This window comes from Mesocricetus auratus, unplaced genomic scaffold (genome assembly GCF_017639785.1).
Source record: "Mesocricetus auratus isolate SY011 unplaced genomic scaffold, BCM_Maur_2.0 Super-Scaffold_100010, whole genome shotgun sequence".
NCBI lineage: Eukaryota > Metazoa > Chordata > Mammalia > Rodentia > Cricetidae > Mesocricetus > Mesocricetus auratus.
In genome coordinates, this window is record NW_024429194.1 from 74,085,909 (window position 1) to 74,112,589 (window position 26,681).

General features: G+C 38.8%; 1 protein-coding gene and 1 long non-coding RNA gene across 2 annotated transcripts in view; one reads left to right on the top strand and one right to left on the bottom strand.

Moving 5' to 3' along the window:
• The window catches only part of Slc2a13 (solute carrier family 2 member 13), a 266,862-nt gene that overhangs the window by 166,773 nt on the left and 73,408 nt on the right, over positions 1-26,681 (top strand). Inside the window, exons 5-6 of the mRNA XM_005067125.4 lie at positions 17,805-17,968; positions 20,182-20,302. Of these exons, the coding sequence (XP_005067182.1) occupies positions 17,805-17,968; positions 20,182-20,302 (285 nt within the window). The remainder of the gene's footprint in view (positions 1-17,804; positions 17,969-20,181; positions 20,303-26,681) is intronic.
• Positions 1,706-25,097, bottom strand: LOC121142905. The gene is made up of 3 exons (XR_005880044.1): positions 24,952-25,097; positions 5,135-5,257; positions 1,706-1,917 (listed from the first exon to the last, which is right to left on the bottom strand). It is a non-coding gene; the product is annotated as an uncharacterized LOC121142905 (long non-coding RNA).

Here is a 26,681-nt window from a genome sequence, read left to right on the forward strand (position 1 = left end):
TGAAACATGGAGCTTTTCAGTTTTGTTTTTTGTTTTGAAACATGGAGCTTTTGAGTATGTTTTGCTCCATTTACACACTCTGAGTCACACAGGGAGGCCTTTGGGGCTCTTGGCATGAGCTGCCCCACCCCCGCCCTGTCTCTGCTAAACAATCAGTATCTAGAAGGCATTTTCAAGGACTCGGGTGAGGAGACCCTGGAACACCAAAACCACAGTCAGTTTTGACCCCATCCTTTGCCGCTTAGGAATTGCTGGTCTACCTGATAAAGTCTATGGCTAGTCTTAGTGTTTGTAGGATGTTAGAAAATATTTACACCAAAGTAACTAAAGTCCAGTACAATCTTTTGCTTAAAGAGATGACTTTAAAGTCCATGTCTGAAATCTTTTTGTATTTTTATTGAATCCTATACCAAACTAATGAACTAGACACTGTGATTCAGTTCATAACACTGCAAACTTTTTGTGAGTAATTGCGACTATTTCTATCAAATCAACTTAGAGTTTGACCTTACTTCTCTACCCTAATCTGCTAATTGGACTGAATTTATTCCTGCAGCCTTTTATTGCTGTCTCTTTTTCTTATTACACATTTTCCAAGCATAATAATTTAACTTTGTTCACTTTGAGGAAAGGAAATGAGCACTTTGTGAACAAATGTCTTCCAGAATTGGCTAACCTTTATATGCCACTCAATGGGAAATACAATACAGTTTGTAAGATATTGACCTCTGAAGAGACTTTATTCCCGTTGTATAATTCTTTGAGTTTGAATGAAAAATCACCTATGCTGTTGACTGCATTCATACTACAGCTAAAATTGCATGCACTGTATATTCATAAAATTACTATATTGGTCACGGTTTTTTTTCTATTTGTTGAGGTAAAGGAGGATGCCTTGTTTGGCATATGTGAGTCATAAGACTAATGAAAAGTTTGTTTCCAAAGCACTAAACCCATTTTACATACTTTTTCCTAGACTTCATCATGGTTAGGGAAAGGTGATTGATATTTAAACACAATTGGCAGAGCTTAAAAGCACCCAGATGTCTTCCATGGAGTATAGCAGAGGTATAAGCAACAGGAGTGGTACATTAACTGCGCTACACTCTGCTAGAGAGAATAAGGACATTTTGGGGGGCACTAACAATAACTCTTTCCTTTACATATACACTGTCCTCCTTTCTTCTGTTTCTTTTCCCCTCTCCTTCTCTTCCTTTTATTTTATTTTATTACACTAAGAAAAGGGGCATTTTAAATATCTAAAATTATCTAAATGTATAATGTCACTCCACTTGCACATTAAATCTGTTCCTGCTAAGAGAATAAAGGGGAGAGATGTGACAGTGTGGGTGGCTCTGGTTCCTTTCCATGATCACACACCCCAGACTGAGCAGTGAAGATGGGAATTGCAGCCCATGCTTTCCTGTTATGTCCCAGTTTGGTCTGTGTTTCTTAACAGCTGGGTACCGTGCTGCTCTGAGCAAGGTCCCTCCATTTAAAAACAGAGGTGTTTCAAATAAAATGGTCCCAAAGACAAGGCAGCCATTTGCCTGGTGTCAATGTGCAGGGATGGTCGTATGTGGTGGAGGGAGAAGCTGGCTGCTCTAGGCTGTGAGCATCCTTCCAAATGAACACACAGATGTGTTCATTGTTATTCATGATAAAATAGAGACATCTTCTAGACTGATTAAGATATTTATAACCTTAATATCTCTTCTGTAGAATGTGCAGCAGCAGCAACTCTTCCCCCTTGAAGACTTTAGCATAGATGTTTATAAAGCTCATTAATATTTCCAAAGCGATGTCAGTTTTTCATGAGTTCTTTCTGTTAATAATTTAAGAATATGCATCCATGGTCTTTAAAAGAAGTATTCAATTCATCCTGTCTACTTCTAGATTTTATCCAAGTGATGTATTCTATAAATAAGTGAACAAAATACAAATACATGTAAAAAAGCAAACCTATGAAAATGATAATTTTATAATGGCTTCTCAAGATAATGTTCTTATAACTTATTAATTATTATGCTTGCTGAAATTAACAATACCCAATTCCTGCCAGATGTTTTTGTGCCCAACACATAGCAAACCCACATGTACTTTCATGTATTATAGAGTAACACAAAATGATTGGATTTGTACACCTACACAAAATTTCAATATATTGCATGTATATGTATTCAAATATGTATGCAGTTTGTGACCTAAATGTATTCACTAGAAAATTCTACAGTATGTCAAAATATAAGTAATAACTATAGGTAGAGGGAGAAATTGTTTTAAAAATATTTTGTAGCTTTCATTTCTGCAAAATGAAGATTTATTTGGTCAGTCAATGCTATTTGTAACATGTGACAGTTTAATGACAATGAATAAAACATTGTGTTAAATAAAATCCCAGCCACAGTTCCAGTTCTCAGGAATTGCATGTGGCCAGTTCCTGCCAGACTAGACAGAGCAGACAGAGAATTTCCAGCCACACAGCACTGCACTTGACATAGAGGCTGTAATCTTCAGGCATTCCCTGTAGAAACACTAAACATCTTCATCAAACATCTGCTTGGAATGAATCTGTTTTTTCTTCTGAGCTCAAGGCAGGCAGTGGGAATTGACTGCTCACCATTAAAGGTCTTCATTGAGACTCTGAAATTGAGAGCTCGCCTGAGCTGGCCTGCTACCCCATCTGTGCAGTCTGACAAGAGTACCCTCACATTCTTCTAAAACGATTGACTAATGGTTCAACCTTGGGGTTCTGACTCGTCTTTTTTTTTTTTTTTTTTTTTTTGGTTTTTCGAGACAGGGTTTCTCTGTATTGTTTTCGAGGCTGTCGGTCCAGCCTGGCCTCGAACTCACAGAGATCCACCTGCCTCTGCCTCCCGAGTGCTGGGATTAAAGGCGTGCGCGACCACCGCCCGGCTCTGACTCGTCTTTTTAAATAATGAGAATAAGAAGTTCCAGAAAGATGGACCAGTGATTATAGTCTGTCTCTTATTCCAGAGGTTTCCACATAACAAAAGTTTCTAACTAGGGTGATTCTACAGCCCATTAAGCATTGTTATTTTCTTGTAGGCATTAGATTTCTCTTTGGAAAATACTTGCATCCATCCTAAGGGAACCAGGCAGATGCAGAGCCACTACCTGCCAGAGCTCTCCTGTTTTGGCTGTGGCTTCAACTGCTTTAGGAGTGGTCTGAGTGTCCTTCAGCAACATTATAGATCACTCCTTGTCAGCCTCAGGTAGTTGTAAGGCAAATTTTGTGAGCATACCATATTTTCATCTTTATTGCATTTGCTTTTCATCCCTCCTTTTTTCTTTCTCTTTTCTGCTCTCTTGCCCTCTATATTTCCTTTTCCCCCTGCTTTTTATTAATCTTTATAAGGCTGGTGTTTATTAGAAACATTATCTGGAGAACTATATTTTTTTGTGATGGTTGGCTAAGAACCAGTGCTGAGCTGGATGATTGCGTGTGCTGCTTTTGATTGTAACAGGGATATATATTGCAAAGACCCATGAAGGATGAGTTTCATTTTGGTTTTCTCACTAAATTCAGAGTTGGAATTTTTACTGCCTTGTATATTTGAACTGGTTTTAAAATACCAAAATTTAAGCCAAGTTAAGGCAACTGGGGAACCAACTATTTTCAAAGGTGAATTTTACACCCTTCTAATGTTCTTTTCTAGTATTGGGTAAACTTTTCCTTAAAAGTGGAGTAGAGAAAAAAATCAAAGAAAATACTGTTTCTGTTTTTTACTGATTATCTTCCTGAGTGGGCTGTGAATTGCATTCATCATGTGGGAAAACATCATGCAGTGAATCAGAATTATGCAAAATAAACATTCATCTTAACATAGGCATGTTTAAATTGATAGTTTGAACGTCTTCAAGGCCTTTGGGATGCATGCTCGATTTGCTGTTTCTGTGTGTCTAGGCTGAGTGTTAATGATACTTTAATGGAAGACTTGGGTTGCAATATTTCGTGACTGTGTTTGCAAAGGCAAATGCACTGGGCGTCTACAGTGTTGCTCTAAGTCTTCGCTGAATGTTCTAAGTTGTTCTAAGATCGTCTTACTGTGAGGCTTATATTCATTTTTTCTGTATCTATGGCACTAACACACTGGTTACTTGTAACATTTAGTTTACTGTCCAATAAAAATAATGCATTAGTTTCACCAGTTCAATTCATAATTGAAGCTAAATGTTTCAGTTATTAACAGAATCTGAAAATAGTGTTGAGTGGCCTCTAAATAAATGTATAAGATACCATTTGTCATTTGAACGTGAAAACTTAAAACTAGATTGCCCCCATACACACACATACTCCATAAAAAGACATAATCTTTATTGTACAAAAGTCAGTTTTTCTAGTTATTCTTTCTTCTTACTTTTAAATTGTAATCTTAAAACTTATTTTCTATAAAATGAACATGAATAAAGCATTATTGACAGATCCCCCCCCATTCTTCTACTCTGAGCATCACTAAGCATTTTGAATGATTGTCATGTGTGGAACATGATGTTTTTCTAAGTTTTATATCATGTTGGCATCTCCCACTTAATGGGCTGTCTTTCATAGCAGAAACTATATAATAGCTTGATTCTCTGTGATATTTATATCTCAATAATAAAGAAGTATGTTAATTGATTTCAAAGTAACTTAAACTACAATGGTGATAAAATTAGAATCAATTAAGTTTAAAACTTTTTGGTAAATTACCAGCATGATGCCAGGATTTTCTTTTTTTTTTTGTTTTGTTTTGTTTTTTTTTTTTTTTTGCTCATTTCTCAGATGTTGCCTACAGCTTTGGTTTGTAAACAAAGACAGCAATGTAATATGACTGCTTAGTGTAACTCTCTCTCTCTCTCTTTGGGTTGTTCCCTAATTTTAGAGAAAATGTTTTCCCCACTGTTGCAAGCCTTCCTTTTTCCTCCTTTCTCCCTATCTCCTTCGTTTCCTGAGTCACATCTCACTGGGCAGACTAGTCTAGCCGAAAGCCTGTACTTCCTGCCTCCCGCTTCCACATTCTATAATTACAGGCTTATCCTATCATGTGTCATGGAACTGAGACCAACAGGCAGTTCTGTGCATCTCCTGTGGGCAATAAAGCCACTTTTGAGTCAGCTCCTCCCTCTGTACCTGGGAGGGAAGATGTCGCAAGAGTGAGAAGAGATGGTCCTGTGGCCTTGGAGATGGAGGAGTCAGGGTGATAGCCTTGATGCCCTCGGCTTGGGCCCCTCTACTTACAATATTAACAGCATACTATGTGGAGACATAGAAATACAAACATGAGTAAGGTGTATTTTCTTTGGTGGTTTACAATTTTTTTAGATCAAAGTATGTCTGAATTAACAGACATTGACTAAACTACGCAGGAGCCCATAATCATTACTCAGGTATGCTTATTTACCAAGAAAACACTGTTCTTCTATGGAAATAGAAGCAAATAGTGATCATCAAGCCAATTATAAAGCTACCCATTCATATAAAGAACATGGACATTCAGGTGAATGTATAGACAAGGTTGTAGGTAAGTGTTAATCTCACATAGATTTTAGATGTGTGGCTTAGGGAATGGGCTTTGAGCGCATCCCTATTCCTAACTTCAGACAAGTTTTTAACTTCTCCAAGCCTGCAGCACTCTAATATGTAAACTGAAGTGATGGTGAAATCTAGGGCTTCTGTAGTTCATTATCTGAAGCAAGAGAGTTAAGTAACAAATTAGAGATGTTCATACCCCTTCTCAAAACAAGCTGCAAATTTCCCACCTTCTTCCACCAACTAATAGAGCCTAACCTTTTGGCTTTGCTACATAATATTGTCCTCTACAAAGTTGACATTCAAGAGTTGGACAACTGAGTTTGTTGTTGCTGTTGGTTTTTTGTGATATTTTTTATTTCAATTGGTTCCCTCTCCCTTCCATCCTCCCCTGCCTCTCATTGACCCCCTATCCCATCCCCTTTCTGCTCCCCAGGGAGGGTGAGGCCTTTCATGGGGGGATCTTCAAAGTCTGTCACATCATTTGGAGCAGGGCCTAGGCCCGCCCCAATGTGTCTAGGCTAAGAGAGTATCCCTCTATGTGGAATAGGCTCCCAAAGTTCATTCATACACTAGGAATAAATATTAATCCACTACCAGAGGCTCCATAGACTGCCCAGGCCTCCTAGCTGACACCCACGTTGCTGTTGTTTTAATCACAAAATATCTAATGGTTATGCATTGGGCCACCCCCATAGCTATCCTTGAATACAGCCATCTGTGAGCCTCAGTTATACATACCAGGAAACTATACTTCATACCGGAGCCATGGACTGGATAAAGTTTTATCTGAAAAGGGTTGGGGATATGCAGTGTATGCAGTGATGAGCAAGAGAGGGCCCTATGTGTTGTGATCTCAGTGCTGAAGTCCAGAGTCAAGAAGCAATTGGGATGGATGGATGGATGGATGGATGGATGGATGGATGGATGGATGGATGGATGGACAGGCCATATCTGTGGTCATCACAGAGCCACCGAAGCTCAGTCTTCCAGAGGTAGAGACAGAGATATCTCAGACACATCCACCTATATGTATCCCAAAGTTAGCTCTAAAAGAAGTATGTTTGAACCTTTGAGAATTCTCAATAACTTGGGTACTTGATGGGATTAAATATGAAAAACAAGAAGATTTTATAACATTTTGAAATCCCACTTCTCATAGATGGGATTTTATTTTTAAGTACTTTGACTCACAGCATTGGAGACACATAATATAGCATTGTTATAGGATGTCTATTTACTGCCTGTGTAGTACTTTTCTATGAGTCAGCCATAATTTGTATAGCTACTCTTATAATGCAGGGTTATCAGTGGGTATATTGGGTTTTCTTATTGTTGCTACAAAATAGCATCAGTTCCTTACTGTAGAGCCCTGTGTATCAGAAATTTGGCAGAGTTTTCAAAATAAGCAAACATCTGATATCTTGGCAGTACTGCATTCCAGCCTGAAGATGGGGAGAATCCATTTCTTACCTCGGTGGGCTCACACCTAGCCCTACACTGTCTTAGTCTCCATAGCCACACGCCCTCTGATTCCTCTCTCTTCCTCTTGAATGTGGGAAACCCCTGTGGTTTCATTAGGCCCACCTGGATACTCAGGCTAATCCATCTCAACGCTGTGCCATCTGGTTAGCAGCCTCGATTCTATATAAAACATTAATTCATTTTTTACCGCACAAAGTAGCATCATTACATTTAGGTGATGCAGAAATGGAAACTTGAGGGAGACCGGTATTGTACCTGTCATGTTGTGTTTTTGTTGCCAGAGTTCTATAAATAACACAGTAACATTGGCAATGCCCTCATGAGTTTCCTTCTACATCAGTCTTTAATTAAATCTCTATTTCTTTAAGTTAAACAGATGGCCAACTTCCTCCTGCAAATTAAAATATATATTCTATTTATTTACCCATCATATATAACTTCAGGTTTGCTATAATCCCTAATAATTACTTGATTTACAATGACTTAATAATTTGTTTCCTGAGTTATTCTACAGAGTATAAAATGTTGCACCCTGTTACTCATTCTAAAGATCTCCCTAAGTTGTCTTGATAGACTCTTGGAGTGGTGTCTCCCCTAAACTAAATGGGCAGCAGGCTTTAGGCACTGAAGGTAGCCTGTCCAGGTGACACTGCTTCCTACATGACCTCATAGATTCCCCATGGCTTATGCTGAGCCAGTACAGTTAGGGTTTTTGTTATGGGTTTTATTGTTGTTGTTGATGATGCCCCCCCACTTTCTAGATGACCTTTACAGCATTTCCAAGCATGGCACTGTAGAAGGCTAGGAGAGGGTAAGGGCTATGAGGATGAAGCAGGAACAAGATTATTTTGACCCTAAAATTAAAAGAATGGGGGTTGTTGATCACTGGTCTGTCCAAACTGTCCCCCCACCCCATCCTACTCTGCGTTTATCACAAAGCTGGAAGAGGGTCTGAAGCAGTGGTGAGAGCAACCGTGCTTCTTTGCTCCAGGCCTAACTAAACTCTTTCTTCTTCTTCTTCTTCTTCTTCTTCTTCTTCTTCTTCTTCTTCTTCTTCTTCTTCTTCTTCTTCTTCTTCTTCTTCTTCTTCTTCTTCTTCTTCACACAAGTGATGCTGTTACTCCTCTTCCTTTTTGCCCAGAAGAAAATAATTGGAAATCTTTTTAAAGGCTATCAAAAAAAATACACCAATGACCTTCATAACAGAACACTTGCCCAAGGAATTGTAATAATTAGCCCTGGATATAGAATTGTTTATCAGAATAGAAGCAGCTGCAAGGAAAAGAATACTGGGCCTTACAAAAAACTCCTTAGAGGTGTATTGGCACATGCCTATAATCTCAACAATGGAGAGGCCGAGGCAACGGGATTTAATGCATGCTCAAAGTCGGCCTTCTGTCTATGAGCTGTAGGCTAATGTGGGTTAGAGCATGACTGTGAAAATGACTAAGTAAATAATCCTGGTCTGAAAGTCAGTTGGAGTATGCATGCTGGAGCACACCTGTACTTCCAGCCCTCGAATAGCAGAGGCTAGAAGGTGACTGCCATATAGTCAAAGGCCATAATAGTGAACTAAATGAGTTCATAGCCAGCCTAGACTATAGAGTGAGATTTTAGCTCAAAACACCAGAAAGATCTAATCAGACAAACAGTAAACAAAAACTACTCTTGCTCAGTATATGGTTAATTCCCCCAAACATCATTTATTGTGATAATATGGAGGGAGTAGAGGGGGCTTCCTTCCCTCTCTGTTCAGTGTCTGTGAAAGGATTCCCTCATAATGTCTGTCTGAGGTATCTTTGCTGACACTGAGTTCCCAGGGGAGAGGTAGGTTTCCTTGGCTTTAATCGTCTAGAAAAAGAAATTGAAAATGAAAATACTTCTTAATACAGAGGTTAATACAGAGCATGTACAAGTATGTGTGGTGTGACATGTGTGTATTGGAGTGAATGAAGCAGGTCTAGGGCTTTTCCATTTAAACATCAAAGAGCACCGTGCTGTCAGCATGCCCACACCAAACAGACATCCTAATTTACTGCTTAATAATGTATGGGCATGTCAGGTTTCTCTTTGCAGTACCTTTCCCCAGGGCTGTTCCAACTCAACTAGTTTCCAGGCTATTAAAAATTGATCCGCTTTCTTTCTCTGATATTTGGGAAAAGAGAAATAAAATTCATCCATATTAGTTTCAAACCCTTTCTTTTAGACTCTCCTGATTTCAAACAAGGCTTAAGAGTGCTTAAATACATAGAAAGGTAATAAAGTACAGTAATCTTTAAACTTGGAGATTTGGAGAATGAGTCAACATGGGAGATGAACTGTGCTCAGGCATGGCCTTGATGTGTGAGTTAAGGAAAGGGAATGGTACAGTGATGTGCTCAGCCTTCTAGCCAGGACCATGCTGGCTAGTTAAAGTCACCGATTATTTGTTTCGGTGGTGAGATAGGATTCATCTTTGTCCTCATGTTTGAATATCACGTTACCTTCTCTTTTGGCATGTGGCTTTTGGGGCCTGATAGTCTCCCTCATTGGAATGTAAACCACCTTCAATCTTTCTATCTTCTGCTGTGTCTGGTGCATAATAGATCCAGAAAATGCATTTTAATTGCATCACATTGCGACATTTTGCCGTTAGTACATTTACATTAAAATGCATTGTATCATCATGAACATTCCTGTATTTTAATTGCTGTTTTGTTTTGCAGAAAATACTAAGCTCCTCAAAAAGACAAACAAATATGTGCCTGTTCCTTGTGTTTATTTCATGTTTGTTTTACTTAATAGTGGATTTAGGTGAGTGTTGGCGACTGAAGGTGCCTGGATGCATGGCATGTACTAATCTACGAAATTTTACTACTTAGTAGAAATGTTTAGGTAATACGTACACATCATTAGAAATTAGAAGTGGAAAGAAGTATAAAAGGCTTATCTAAATAGAGACTGAATGCTTACCTTTGTTTTAATAGGTGAGCTCTGTTCTACATGTCACACTACCTTCTGCAAACTCTTGATCTATTCTCTCAGTTTGTGATTCCCTGGGGACTTTGATTCATAAGAAGTGTATACTAAAGTATATACTTTTACATAATCATATTTTGTGAAATTTTTCTAAAATGTTACTTTTGCATAGAATAAAAAAATCTAGCAAACTTTTTCTTACAAACAAACTTTTGAGGACATCACAGCTTAAAATATTTTTTTCTTATCGCCTTTGATAGTCAGTGCTATGAGCAGTGCTTTTCCTGAAGTAAATGTCATGACCTGCCCTTTTCTCCAACTCTTAAGACTCCTGAGAAGAATTCTAAATAGACTGCCACTTTTATCCCTCTTCTCTGCTCTAATGATGCGTGCTACACAGACATAAGTTGAAGCTAAATACACAATAAATGATGAAGAGAAATCTAGTTCCTGTAACTGTTAGAATAAAAATCTCAGTAGTTATATATAGTCATTTTAAAGGCCTTTCTTGGGGGCTGGGTATAAGGTAAAGGGCTGGCCCTGTAAACATGAAGACTGGATTCTGGTCCCCAGTACCCAATTGGAGTGATGTAAATAAACATTGGCCTGGGGTGGAGACAGACAGAGCCTGGACTTTACTACTTAACCTAGACAAATCAGTGAGCTTCAAGATCAGAGAGACTGTTTCAATAAATAAATAAGGTGTGGGATAATTGAAGACATCTGATCTCAGCTTCTCCACATGTACACGCACACACTGAGACACACCCACACAAACACACAAACACATGGCTGACATGAAACACAGAGAAGTCCTGTTCTCATACCTTGAGAATACTGGGAATGCAGGCGGGCCAGTGATGTGGAAGGAACTTGGGAAAGGACTGTGGCTGAGTGCAGACACGACAGCACTGGGTAGCAGTAGAAAAGCCAAGGCGTTCAGGACAAATCCTCCACTCTCCCATCTGATCCTACTCCCCGGAACTTTTTAAAATCTGCAAACCCTCCAGATTGCTGGAATGCCTTTTTATCGATGTTGTTATACTTATTTTCAAAGGTTCAAATTTAGTTGAAAACCATCCCATTATGCACTATAAAAAAGCAAAGCTTGGTGTTCTGTGAATGTTATGTGTCTATAAAGATAAACAAAGGGAGAAAGGAGTTTATGGTCACATCACCTCATTCATTTGCTTTGTATAAATGATTAGTAGATGCCTGTAAAGAATCAGCAGCCATTGATAGCAGTTCCAAAAGGGAGCCACACATGAACTAGTCTTCTGGGAGTGTTAGTTTAAATATAAGTAGTGAATGTATTTATTTAAGTAACTGTAATGTCAAAGAAAAGTGGTCTGTGTTTTCAGGGAGACACAAATGTCTTAAGCAACAAATGCAGGGAGAGATGGCTAATATTAATCACCAGCAAATATTAATGAGTTCCTAAGTGGGAGATTTGAGTGCTGACTGGAGTCCATGAATTATGAAGACTGATGGCCAAAGTTTGTACTTCAGATTGCTACACTCCTCAGGGATGATCCAGGATTACAGATCATGATGAGTACCATGAATTATTCTTCAGTGAGTGAGAAATTCCACACCTTGGAGACTTTCAAGTACACTTTTTTTCCCTGTGAACCCCTTCAGCTACTAGCCAAAAATACATAGTGGAGTAACCATATACAAATAGTTGTGGTTGGTGACATGAATATGACAAAGACAACGGGTGAAGGCTTTGAAGAGTGATGCAAAAAGTGATCATGGATGTTGGCTGGTGACAGTTTTCAAAGCTTCAACAGTCCCTCTAAAAACTTGCTGGAAATAAATGTCTTGATCCCAGACCTTGAATTAATAAGTTAAGAAATGGCCACAGCTGGTTGACTGGCTGAACAGGCTTTGGGTCCTTCAGCCACATGCCATACCTGAGAATGTATTGTGACTGAACAGGAGTTAGTGATGGTGGCAAGTGTAAGGAGTGGTCTGTGGGAGGAGTCTCTAAAGAATTGTATAGCTGGAGGTTGAGGTGTGGATCTGAGAGGGTGCTTTGGCTTGGAAAACTCTGGTCATTAGCTATTGCATGTGTGACATACCATACAGCTACACCCCTCTAAGAATCTGACAAAGAAAGCATGGAAAGAAAACTGTGAGTCAGGTCACAAATCTCCACGGCATAATAAGTGACCAGAAGGTAAGCAGAGGTTGTGAAGTGGGGAGAAAGGAAGATGATGTCATCCCCTTTGGTTTAGTCTTTACCTCTTCAGACTCTGAAGAGTACAGGGCTTGAAGGAAAACAACTTGCCCTCTAGGTCCCAGGTGATCTGAAGGAATTGAATTCCTACATGTTGTTACACCATGTGAGAGATTAAAACTTGATAGGCAAAGGGCATGCCCTCTTATCTGACACAATTAGGACCCACATGCTCCAGTTTACTGGGACAGTTAAGGCACATGCCATAAGTGTACCCTGGACTGTTTATTTTACATTGCCTCTTAACAGCACAGCCATTGTGTTGGTTTTATTGAGTAAACCATACCCATACTATCTGATCTTAATACTTTTAGTATTTGTATTTTATTTATTTGTGGTTAAATTATACCTTTTTAACCATATGGTTAAATTATGATTAAAATAATACTTTTAGTATTTGTATTTCATTGATTTATGGTTAAATTATATAATTACAGTAACATACAAGTGGGTTTGGATCAGTCACCCACAGCCATGTTCACACAGCCTAAGTAAAGGCCCAAATGTCCAGTGTCCTGCTTCTAGTGGAAGAATGCTTTATGAAAAAAATGATTACTCTATCAAGTTGGTGAAGTAAAGTCAGGTTAGAGAGCTTCTGCATTGTTCTTAGTGAGAGGTGAAGGGGGTCAGGATGATGAGGTAGAATGTGCTCTTCCTGTGTTCTACAGAGGAGATATGTCAGGAGCTGCTAAGACAGAGGGACTTCCTGTGGTCTGCAGAGGTGGAATGTGACTAAGAGCTGCTAAGACAGAGGGACTTCCTGTGGTCTACAGAGGTGGAATGTGACTAGGAACTGCTAAGACAGAGGGACTTCCTGTGGTCTACAGAGGAGGAATGGGAATAGGAAACAATAAGACAGAGGGACTTCATGTTGGGAAGATCAGGAAATTGTAGAAGGCCCTCAAACTTTTTCACACTTTTCCTTTGTTTGGCCCAAAGACCAATAAAAGTATTTAAACTTTGGGAATTGTTGTGATATATTAAATATTATTATTAATTACTTGTTCCAAGGACTACCATGATTTTGGGGTTATGTCTCAATTTAAGATTAACATGATCCAATGTAGGCACAATTTTAATTTCCAGTTTTCTAACTTTCATCTTTGGCTTTGTATCTTGTATTTGTAATATTTTCACACAGATTACATAAAACACCTTTGAAAGTTTTGTTTTAAAACAGCTTTTTATATCTTGATTGTACTATTTTCCTTTTAATGCTATTGATTTATTTTTCATAGATGTCCCTATTTTGTTTCAATAGGAAAAGTTTTTGATTAAAACAATCTCTCTCTCTCTCTCTCTGTCTCTCTCCCTCCCTCCTTCCCTCCTTCCCTCCTTCCCTCCCTCCCTCCCTCCCTCTTAATGTATTTGCTTGGAGGGGAGTATTCATTTGTTTTGAGATGGCGTCTTATTTTATAGCCCAGTCAGTCTTCTCAAATTCTAGAATTATCATCATGGCATTTTAAATTATGTCATCGGTTCACTATTATATATGGCTTATAAAAGTAGACTGGTTTTCTTAGGAGCTAATAAAAGAGCCAAAAAATGAAACTTGAATGTGAATCTTCTAGGGCTTATAATTAATCAGCTGCTCCATAATTTGATCTTCTCATTGATCAGACCACATTCCAGTCCAAACATAGCCCATGTGGTGGAGAAGCAGGCCAATGACAATTGGTAGAAGTTGTCTATAATGCTGGAACAACCAAGGTTGGTGCCATGTTAACGTATTTGTGACTAAATGCTTTCCATTAGCTTGACCTACTTAAGACAGCCCTTACTGCCAGGAAGGGCATGTTCCATGTACTTTGACTTATGGCAGCAACATTTTCATAGTTTCATGCTAGGAGAGCTTGTTTTTCATTTTAGAAGAAGGTTAACACTATCATTCTGTTCTGTCTCGACTGAAACTTCTAGGGGTAACTGGTAAAGCTTACTGTATTCCTTTCTTTCTTTTACTAGTCATCCACATTGACTATAGCAAATGACCTGGACTAAGAGCTTCTTTTATTTTATTTTTATGGTTATAATATAATTACATCTCTCTCTTCCCTTTCCTCCCTCTAAACCCCCTACATATCTATTCCCACTCCTTAAAATGCATGACCTCTTTTTTCACTAATTGTTTATACATGCATATATTTATTTGCATATACATATATATTCCTAAATATAACCTGTTCAATAGGCCTTTATCTTCTTAAGTTATAAGAATTCTTAATTATTGTTGATAGTCTGTGGCAAATAAATCTTAACTCAACAAACTATTAGTGTTTCTGTTTGGTATATATTATTGACCGAAATGGAAAGGGCTATGGCCTCAAGAAGCTAAAGAATAGTTTTTAAAGCTCTTAAAGAATGCTTTATGTATACACTGTTTTTTAGTATATAAATTATGTTAAAATCCTCCTTCACTGCTTCTTAAAATTTGCTGAATTGTGTGTGTATTTGTCAAGGAGATGTGCTCCTGGAGAGAACAGACAGTTGAGTCTTGATTTTAATTCAGTCAGCCAGTCTGCATATTTTTATTGTTGAGTGGAGGTTATTTGAATTTAAGTTATGCTTAAGCAAGTTAGCTAACTTTTGGAAGTTCTTTTGCTAGCTGGCTGAATTGCCCTTTGTTCTTTCTTTCTACTGTACTGACATTAGTAGGCTTCTGGTTCACTGTGTTGGGCGCAATAAGCTCTTTCTTATCTCTCCTTTACTCATATATTCCTCTCATAACATTTCTTTTCTCTGTTCCCATGATCAAAACTTTCTTTTTTCCTACTTTGTTCCTTTAGTGTCTTACTGACTTTACTCTCCAGGTCCTGAATGATTTCCTTGCTTTATTCATCTGCTTGTTTGAGGTCACTGGTCCTTGTTGTCAATTTTGAGATCTTAAGCTGGCTTTTGATATATTTCAGCATCTTTTAAATCAGCACTAGGTGAGGTGTTCTGGATTTTGCAGGCTCCCTGTTGCCAATAGCACTTTCGATGAGAAGTCTGCCCCTCTTCCCCTGCCGTGTAACCGCATAGCTGGAGTTGTGCTCAGCAAGACTTTCTTCTTGACACTTCTGTTTGCACTTGACAATGTCCTACTTCTGGTCATGCAGCTTTCTGGTGTTCACCCTCTTTCCTCAATTGAATTGGAGGCTTTCTTTCTTGCTCATTCTGTTACCCCAGGTCAGACCAAGGCAGGTTCTAACCTGTCTTCTTACCCAGAAGTTCCCCAGAGCAGTCTATCACAGAACACATATTTTCTTGTGATTTTTCTTCCAATTCCATTTGATTTTTCCATTACTTGCAAGACAGAGCCCAACCATGACTGCATTTAGGAGCTTCTCACTGTGCGGAGGGTGGGGTGTCAGTGAGCAGCCCCTGTTTATTATATGTACCTTATATACATGAAATGGCAGGGTTCTAGATAAAATATCTCCATCCTTCCCGCCGTTCTGCCTTCACTGCTATCCCAGATTGTCATGCCTGCTAGAAAGCCCCTATCATCCTTCATGGCTGCACACCATTAAATTTCAGAGATAGCAAGGAACATTCCACCACAAATGAAATTGTTCTTCCATTCCTTATTCCACATTGTAAAGTAAAATGACTTGTTTCCATTTTATTCTCTAATACCAGCCTGTGAGTCTTTTGAATGCAACAGTACCCAATCCATAAATAAATATACTGCAAATGAAGATTAATATTACGTAGACAATATATCCCAATGATAACTTTGAAATTTGGGATTTTTCATCACAGAACAGTGTCTGGTTACAGGTTGCCCTAAAGCTCTAGTAACACCATATTTTTGCATCTGTATAATGTTTTATTTAAAGTAAGCTCAAACAACTTAGTTTGTACTATTCTCTTTTACTTTCTCTAAATTAACACTGTCAATTTCAAGAGATTTAAATCAAAATTTTAAATATCAAAATAGTCTTGTTTAGCTGTTCATAGGTCTTTTTGAGAATGGTTTTGTTCAATGTCTCTGGTTTTGTTGCTAAAACACTGAGAAGATTCTAGCATGAAGTAACATAGCAGGTACCAAACCTTTTCAGCATTACATACTTGAGGTTCTTTTATAGTTCACCTTATTATAAATGCAAAATCCTGTCCATATAACAGACAAAATTATACAACCATGCACAAACAACTTTAGTATAGGACACAAGGAAAATATTCTGGAAAATTCAATTTTGTTTTGCTCAATTGATTTGCTTTAAATGTTATCAAACACAACCATTGTAGTTTTAATTTCATTTGTATGGAAATGTATCTTGACTTTTTTTCATTTATGTGATTGATCCTTATATTGGCACAATTAGTCTTCTACCTGTACAACTAACAATTGTTCTTTCTCCATACTTGAGTTTTCCTGGATATTTCTGCCTTGTTAGATTTGGTGTTCATTTTCTTCTGGAGAGGATACTCTTTCTGTATAGATATATGTAACAACGTGTGCAGTAGAACTTGAAAATTGCAAAGCACTGTTCAGATGGAATAGTTAACAGTCACAGGCTTTTTTTCATCACTTTATCCTCTGAAAACATTCCTGATTTTCATGATAGGAGTTATTCTACTGGGGATTTGTGAGTTTATAACAGCTGTCATCATTCAGAGTCTTCAGATGGCTTGTGTAATTTTTAGTGTGATCAGTGAAATCTATCTGCCCTGCTGCACAGTAATTTGTAAATTTGGATTGCTATTTTAAAAAGGAAAATAATCTGTCAAGATGAATGAGCTGTGATGTTGTTAATATTTCATATAAGAACCATTAATTTAAAAACTAGTAAACAAGCCATTGATGAATCAAAGAGACAGATTTAAGGCAGATTTTTATCTCTGAAATATTATGTAAGTATTGATAAATATCTAGAAACTACAGGGTTTTTTTTTTACTATGAAAACAACCAGCTTGATCTCACATACTGTTCACACACCCACCGTCAGATTTAGAATGCCTCAAAGCTAGGCAAAGCCATGGCTCAGGATGCGCTACTGGTGTTTGAATTCTTCCAAAAGAAAAGTATTTCTTGAGAAAACGGTCATCTCATTGAATTCACGTCAACAAGATGAGTCTGCAGACTTAGGAAGACAGATCGTGCTCGAGACTCAACCTCAAGGAAGAGCACAGTCTCCCAGAAGCCCTTGAGCCATTCTCATGTGCATAGGCCAGTGCCTTGTCCAGTACACGCTAAACACATCCGGACACACCACTCTCCTGTAGCTTCCTTACAGAGACGCTTCACAAGTTCTACCACGACAATTGCCGCATTGTATTCAGTCTGTTCATTCACAGAGAACAATGACATCCTGATCGTCCCATTGTCTTAGAACATCTCCCTGATGGCTTTAGGGAGCCAGTTGGCTGCTACTGTGTTACAGGTGGGACATTTCATCTTGAAAACACTCAGCCTTCTCTCTCCAGAATAAGGGTGTCTGAGAAAGGTTCCTCCATTGTTATACTTTAAAGGGGTATTGTGAATTCTTGTAACAATGCCGCTAGTATCGTTAGCCTTTATTTCAGGTGGCTGCATCTTTCTGTCTGATGAACAGTTTCCTTGAATAACTACCAACAACAGTCATTCATTTCTTCGCTGGCAGGTACTACAGCGCAACCATCCTGCAGATGTCTGGCGTGGAAGATGACAGACTTGCAATATGGCTGGCTTCAGTGACAGCTTTCACCAACTTCATTTTCACACTAGTGGGAGTCTGGCTCGTTGAGAAAGTGGGTCGCAGGAAGCTTACCTTTGGTAGCTTGGCAGGTACGTGACTGGATGTAGGATCCTGCTTTAAAATACCTTGTAGTAGTGACAGTGACTCTCCCAAGAGATAATAGTGGCTTCTGAGAATGATTTCTAAACCAAACAGTACCAAACTAGAACAATAGACAGAAAACAAATAAATGAAAGGTAAGATCCTTCAACTAGCTCTGGGGTAAGTGGCTGGTGACAAGACTGTGACAAGAAAGAAGTTGTCAACAGTTGGAGAGCTGTTTGGAGACTGAAAACTGAAGAACATAGCCACAGTTTTCTCTGTCCTTCTTTGCAAAGCTTGTTATGTTCTTACTTTGCAACATTGTGTTTTTTATTTGGGAATAGTACAGAAGCAATTACTTAGAATCTTTCTTCACAAAGCAAGGAAAGACTTTGTGAAACAGGCCTAAATCCCAGGATTAAAATCTGATTGGTCAAGTGTGTTTTAAATGATAGCAAAATAAGGAAGAACAAAAATGTCTTTTGTGTTCAAAGTTGGCCGTTTCACTGGATGCTTCTCTGTTGCAGGTCAGAATAGCACCCACCTTTAACATTGTCTTTACATGGTTACCTCAGGTATTTTTTTTCAAATGCACAAACACAGTTCTACTCATCAGTTGACTGCATCCCATAACAACTTTATATCTAGAGTAAAATACATGGTTTACACTCAAACATGGAAGATTTTAGTGCAGCATTAATTTAATTCTGTTTTAAGTAAAACTACAACTAAAACAAAATTTCATCTCACAAAGCTGCTTTGGCACTTAACCAGTTTTTGGTGAGAAAATACATTATGATTTCCAACTCAATTCAGCCCTCCTCCATCACTCCCTCCCTCCTTCCCTCCCTCCTTCCTTCTTCCTTCCTCACTCCCTCCCTCCTTCCTTCTTCCTTCCTTGAGTGAGATGGACACGCCCACTCCTGTTCTTACCTTGGCAATGGATGCCCAGTGCCTGGGGACAGGAATTTAAGCCTTAGAGTGGCAGCAAATGTGAGAGGTTGACCAGGGTTTAGGATGATACTAGGAAAGCCCCCCGGTAAGTGAAGCCAGTGTGTGAGAGACAGAAGGTTTTAATTCGAGCATGTATAACCCTGTTGAAGTGAGAAGAGGTGTTTAGCCTCGAGAAAAGATGGAAGAAATAGATAACCGGTATGTAAGTCTTTTCCCTGTTGTTTGAACTCTTGTTTTTCAACCCAGTCTACCAATTGTATAGTAGCTCATGTTTTTATACATTGCATAGCATTAAAAATCTTTAAAATAAATAGTAGCATTTAAAATTTTTTAAAGTTTCTCTTGTGTTTTCACTAAGACCAAATTAAAGAAGACTAAATTAGCATGGGAAAGGTCATGAACTCTGCCCGTAATGAAAGTTGGGCAACAGCCGAGCTCACATCAATCTAGTTGCTGCCATCTCACTCTCCTGACACAGGGTCTCCCAAGGCTCTTCTGTTACTTAACCCTTTCATGTTAAGTTTAATTGAATTCTAAATTACTTGCGTATTATTTCAGTGAACTGTTTCATGCCATACATTCCCCCTAAGCTCCATACTATAAAAATACTGCCTCATGTCCCAGTCAGTTGTTCAGCTAACACAATCTTTTCCTTCCTGTTGCTGCTTTTATGTGTTCTCACAATTCTGTGCTGGAACAGAAATGAAAAGCCTAATGTATGTGCATATGTATGTGTGTATGTACGTGTGTACTGCACATGCATGCACACACATTCAGATGTGACCAGGGCCTTGTGCTGGGCAGGTGCTGAGTAGCAAGCCCTGCACATGGTTTTTTGAGAAGGGTCTTCTGGAATAGTTTATTTTAGTTTATAGTTCCAAAGGTGGAGATCAGAGTGGTGAGGGAGGCATGGCGTCAGGCTGCTAGGATGGGAAGAGGCTCATTTTCATTGCCTTTTTTTTTTTTTTTGAGATTTATCAGCAATCTTACAATCTTAATCTTTTTGTTTTGGCCACTTATTGTTTCAGTCTTAGAAAATCATTACCAATTTGTTTTGACTAGCAACTGGATTTGCTTTGAGTTTCACTTTGAGTCTCAAGGGGTGTGTGCTACAGAGTTCTTCTGACCATTAGTATGCATAGCAAAGCATTTGTTATTCTGGGGAAGATAAATCAAGGAGCTTCATTCAGAGCTATGGTGTCAGCCCAAGTCTGTGTTGCAATAATGCTGTCAATGCTTTCCAGTAAAAAGCTTTTTTTTTTTGTAGGCACCATGGTAGCACTTATTATTCTTGCCTTGGGATTTCTGATCTCAGCCCACGTTTCCCCACGGATCACTTTCAGACCAGTGGCTCCTTCCGGTCAAAATGCCAGCTGCATAGGACACAGGTGAGATTTTATTATGTTCCCTCTTCATAATCCAGTTATGGTAATCTTTTCTTTTTGCTTTTAACATTTCTCAGACTTAGATGAATAGGAGATTCCTGAGTTTGCAGGCTTGTGTCTGAAGGGCTTGTGACAGGAAGGGAGGTCAGGAACCATCGGTGTGAAAACCATAATCTTCAAAGACAATGTGAAAAACTGAAGAAAAATGAGGTGCTTGACACAATTGTGGTGCTGAGTGGACTGAAGAATTCACAGATGAAATAATGACAGAATGTTTGGACAGCTTCGAGAATTCAGACCTTTCCTAAGAAATGTCTCCCTCAAAAACTTGCCATTTGGTTAGTTGTAGTGTAGCCTTAATGTACTCATGCCAACATCGAAAGAGCTTTAGATACAGCTATACCCTAAGACACACAGTTATAGAGTTTCAAAGCACCCACAAGCTATGGTTTTATCTCATTCATTTGTGATGGACTTGAAAATATCTATGGTAGAATATCTGTGGAGTGCAGACCCATTGGGGTTACAGAAAAAGATGAGTTAAGATGTAGAAAATACTTAACACAGTGCTTGCACGTAATAAGTTCTCTGTAAGTGTTACACCTTCTGCTCTAATTAATAAAATGGGTAACAGAAGGGAAGACTGAAATGGTGGATCTCAGAGAAGACTAGTTTTGGGGTGGCATGTGTGAACTGAGCCCTGTAAAGGGGAGTGGAGGAAACCCATCACCCATCAGCAGTAACAGCAGGCAGGAAAACCATGCAAGTAGGCAGACACTGAGCAAGAAGAGAACACTAACCACGGGCCAGGGCAGGTGCAGCACACTAAGATGAGGCTGTGAAAAGGTCAGATCCTCCAAAATCATCAGAGCTTTGTGTTCTTCGGCCTGACAGCATGAACATGCATGCATGGAGAGTTTTTAATCAAGGAGTGACTTGCCCAGAATTTCCATTCTACACCATCTCTCTGGCTGTGTACACCAATGTCATGAATTCGAAGGCCAACTGTTACACAGATGTCTGAATGAAATGATAGTTGCCTGGACTATGCTGGTAATGTTGGTGACTTTAAAAATGAGATTTACTCTCAACATATTGAAGAGAAAAAAATCAATAAGAATTAAAAATAAGTTGCTCATTAACCAGAAGCTGAAAGAGAAAGGCGTCTTCAGAGGATTTGAAGTATCTGAGGATCCAGGTAGAAGGTACAGTGTACCTGAAATGAGGTGGCTGAATGAGGCAAGATGATAGGTTGCCATGGGAATATTGAACTCTAGGGGAATGCTGCTGTGTGCTAGAAGAGGGTTTTGGTGTAGAGCATATCAATGATGTGTAATCATCAAAGGTATGAATGTAGTGGCACCTGGTTCACAGCTAAGAACCTTACCTTGACTCCATTTGTGATCTCACCATAGATCACTCATCAAACGTCCAGTACTTTTCCCATCCTTTGTGTGCTGTTCCCAGCACTGAGTCACAGATACTCACGGTGGACAAGGAATTTAATGTAGCCTAGTATAGACCTCTCTTCATTTAAGAAAGCAGAGGTCTACATACATCATATCTCTTCCCAGAGCACCCTGGATGACTGCTTATTCTCTACGCTTCTCCTGTAGAGTTCCCATGTGAGGTCCTTTGATAGAACAACACTACTTGCAGACATTGCTTTTTCTAGCACCTTCAGACTCAGTCTTCTCACCTTAGACCCAGAAGGCAGTTTGTTAGTGAAGATGACCTAGAGGGTTGGGTAATTTTGCTAAACTGATTACAGCTGGCACATCACCTCTTCGGTATATTCCTTAGTACACTTGATGCCCTATGTCAGGCAAAAGCCACCAGAGGAGTGGACCTCCAACTCACTGTACTTCTCTCTTTACTGTCTCTCAGTTGGAACTCTTGTCTAGAGTCATCATGGAGGTATTCAAAGTCACAGGAAAGAGAGGCCAAGTATGCAAACACTCCCTTTCTTTCACCCCTCATCCCTTTTCCATCACCATCAAGCAGTTCCTTCTGTACAGTGATTTCACTGTTTTCTTCAGTAAATGAAGTTCTCAAACATCTAAACTAAGCAATTGTGATTTTGTCTGTTCACTCTCTACCCTGTGACCATGATACTAGAAGTTTTGGGAAGCAGTGTGCCCTTCATTATCTATTCCCCTCAAAGTTCACTCCAAAAGATATATACTTACCACACTCTTTTCTTCTTCTTTCCAGCCATGTATGATCATCTTATACCATTGACATAACATTATGATACTTTCAGATTCAATCATATTTTTATACAACACTAAAATGTGCAAAAATCCTATCTGTTACTGTTCCTCATTTTAGCACCATGGTAACAATGTGTTCATCATTTCTGGTCATACTTAGCAACTGGCAGTGTATTAATGACTAAACAGAGTTGAATTCTCTACTCATGTCTACTATAGACTTTCCTATTGATTTCCTCTCAAATAAAACTGGTTTCATTTTTAACCTTGTTAGTAGGAGACAATATGCCTTGAGGGTAGTGATCGTAAAACTGCAGTAGAATGTTTATATGTTGGCTAATATCCACCAGCCCATTTGAAATAAAATAAGCACAAATGGTAGTTGAAAAAGAAAATGAGAGTTGAAACAGAAGCCTAGATAACTTTATCCTGTAACCTTATATTGAAATAATTACATGTATATTTTCTATTGTTACCTATACACCTATTGCTGAATTTGGCACATGAAGAAGACAATTTTGCTGATGGTGCAAGGATCCTTTTCTTTTGTGCAGTGTGTGTGTATGTGTGTGTGTGTGTCTGTGTCTGTGTGTGATGCATGTGCATGAGTACCAAGTGATATGTACCACAACTCATGTCTAGAGATTATTACAGGATATTTTTTAGGAGTTGGTTCTGTTTATTCTACAGGTTCCAGGAATCCAATGCATAGCAAGTGTTTACCTACAAAGCCATATTTCTGGCCTGATAGAAAGATTGCTATCTGCCTGCATAGGTGCTTCTTAGAATAAGTTGAATTCTGTATGTGGAAAATCATCCTTTTGAGTTCTCCATGACTTTTTTTGATGACTTGAAGATTGTTAAAAAAAAACTTGCATAGCTGCCATAGTATCAAGAGTCTGAACTCAGACTTTATTTGTTTTCTATACTCAAAAAGTACTTTTTAGAGCCAGGCAAGGTGATGTGGACCTATAATCTGTACTTGGGAGGTGAAAGCGGGAGGATCAGGAGTTCCTTGCTAGTCTTAGCTATGTAATGCTTTCTCATTAAAAAATGCTTCTTGGGAATATAAAAGGGAGGAATCTGAGAATAAGTGTGCAAATAGTAAGGACAGTCTATTCCAAGAAGAAGCATCTTTAATGTCTTCTATACAGGTCATGAAGAGGAGTGTGAAGGATGGTCATGGTCGCATCCCAGCACTCAAGAAGCAGAGGCAGGCAGATATATGAGAATATGATGCCAGTCTCTCCTATATAGTGAATTTCAGGCCACTGGAGACTACATAGTGAGACCCTGTCTCAAGAAAAAAAGAAAATATCAATTCTTTAAGGAATCTTGTCTTGGTGAATAAGTGGGAAAAATGCCACATAAATGGGGTGTATGGGAGTTGATACAAATATGCTTAGCCTTCTTAAGTCATAAGAATCCCTGGAATATAAGAGAACTTCAAGGGCAATTTTTTAAAATATCACTATGGCTGCAGAGTGGAGTTAATTATAAAAGAACAAAGGGATGAAGGGACATAGGTAACCTAGGCAACAAGAAATGTAATCTTGGTGACTGTGAAGACAGACTTGAGAGGCATCATGACAGGTAATGACAGGCCTGAGTGGTAAGTTGGATGACAAGAGAAAGAACTTTCCCAAATGACTGTTGGGGTTAGCATATGGCATCTGCAGTCTCACTGTAGACTGATGCAGTCCTTTCCTTCGCTGTTGCTATTCTAAACATCATAACCAAAAGTAGTTTGAGGAAGAAAGGGTTTGTTTAGTTTATACTTTCACATCACAGTCCACCATTGAGGGAAATCAGTTCAGGAACTTGGACAGGAACCTAGAGGCAGGAACTGAAGAGGAGAGCATGGTTGAACACTACATAACTGGTATGCTACTCAAATTACTCGGTCTGATTTTTTATACATATTACTCAGGACCACCAGCCCAGGGTTGCCATTGTACACAGTAACCTACACCCTCTCATATCAATCATTAGTCAGGAAAATGCCCCCACAGACTTGTCTACAGTCCAATCTAATAGAGACATTTTCTCAATTAAGATTCCCTCATACCCAATGATGGCAGCTTGTGCCATGTTAACAAGAAAACTGACCAGAACATCCACTTCTTAGGGAAATTTTTAGTGACAGGAGCCCCATTCTCCAGTATAAATAGCTCACAATAGCAGTCTAGTACTTAACATTTCTGATACTCACATTCCTACTCAAAATATTATATATTCCTTTTGAACTCAAAATATATATGTAAAAACTTGTCAGAACTTATCCAGCCAGGTCCAAAGTAGAACAAGAAGGTAAAAAGAAAAGAAAAAATTATGTATCTCAGATAACCCAGATATCTTTATGACTGTTCTGTTGATGTGAGGAGACACCATTATCAAGGCAACCCACAGAAGAAAACATTTAACTGGGGGCTTGCTTACAGTTTGGGAGAGCGAGTCTGTGATCATCATGGTGGGAGGCAGACAGGCATGGTGCTGGAGTAGTAGCTGACAGTGTTACCTGATCCATGACAGCAGGCTGAGAGAGCAGTGCTGAGACTGGGGTGGGCTCGGTAACACTTAGATTTTTGTTCTAGAATCCTGGTCACTTCATGGAACCAATAAAGCTAAGAGTTCTATTCACAAATAATGCCCCATTCTGTTAGATGTGAACAAGGGATGTAAACTATGTAGTTCTGTCTGTGACAGGTCAACACAACTCTGTAGGAAATATTACTAAATAATAAATGATACTAACTAAAAGCCCTGACAACACTCTGTTTTATAAGTTTAAGCAAAATGAAAATTGCCTTCCTAGAAGTCATGTGGGCTGAATAATGAAACCAGCTATATATCAACAGCCAGATGCCTGGCTGGTAAGTTGAAGTATTTTTCTTCATACCCCAGTAGACTTTCTAGGCCCTCTCCTGTACTTTAATCTGTCTGACATGTGGGAAAGGGAGTACTGCTTTAGTACAAACCTTTGCTTTTTTTAAAACAATTTTCACAACCCACTTAAGAAGACTCTCCTGTGAAAGTAACTTTGACCACAATGGTTTAGGCAGGTTTGATGTTTGAATAGGTGGATTTGATAGGAAGAGGTAAATGTTAGTGACTAAAGGATAAATATATATATACATGTATATATATAATTCTATAAATCAGAAGATTAATGAAATGTAGCATATTCTATGTACACTTAGGGTTAGTTCTTATTTTTTGACTTAAAAATTTTTGAGAATTACAGTAGGACATGGGTACTATAGAGCAAAACCTTACCTTTAATGAAACAAAAAAATGCAAAAAAAAGAAACAAAACAAAAAAACAGCAAATTCTGATAGGGAGTCACAGTGTGGCCTGGCTAGTCCCTGCTCCCTGAGGCCATCACAGCTGACTACACATGAGACATCACCGTTGCTCACCTCTTCACAGAGTAGTATTTTCAAATGCATAAAATAAATTTACAGGATCACAAAGGAAATCAGTTTATTAAAACCTGTGGCCAAGCATATGTGCCACAATGTGAGGGATCAAACTTGCCTCATATGTCCAAGGCAAGTTCTCTGCCACGGAGCTATATCACCAACTCCGCCCCCTTTTGTCCTTCCTTCCTAATTTTATTTCAAGGTAAATTCTTGCTAAAATGTCTAGCTTGACCTCAAACTATCAAGTCCTCTTACCTAAGTCTCTGGATTATTGGTCTGCACAACTATAGCCAGGTTAAAATCCTTCATAAATAAACTTGCCATATAATGACACTCATACCTCATTATTAAATATGAAAAGTCAGAGGTAGCTGCCAATCCAGCATGATAGTTCGGACATCTTAGTGAGCGTCAATGGTATTTGTAGATTTCTCTATTTCCTGTAATGGGACATGATGATACTAGATTGCTGTTGCTGACGATAGTTTATTGCCTACATAATTCCTTCACAATGGAAGGAGATGCTTAATTTTAATAAAAGGTTAATAAAATACAGATTTTTTTCCATCAACTTTGTGGGTCCCATGTGAACGATATAGCTCACAAGAGTGAGTTCGATCTAATTCTTCCAAGGTAGGTAACATTTTCTCAGTCTGACACAGCAGAGAAGGCCCAAGAGTATGAGGGCAGTCTGGGCAAAGGCAGGGGATCCATTCTCTTCAGGAAATTAGACTAAATTAGACTTT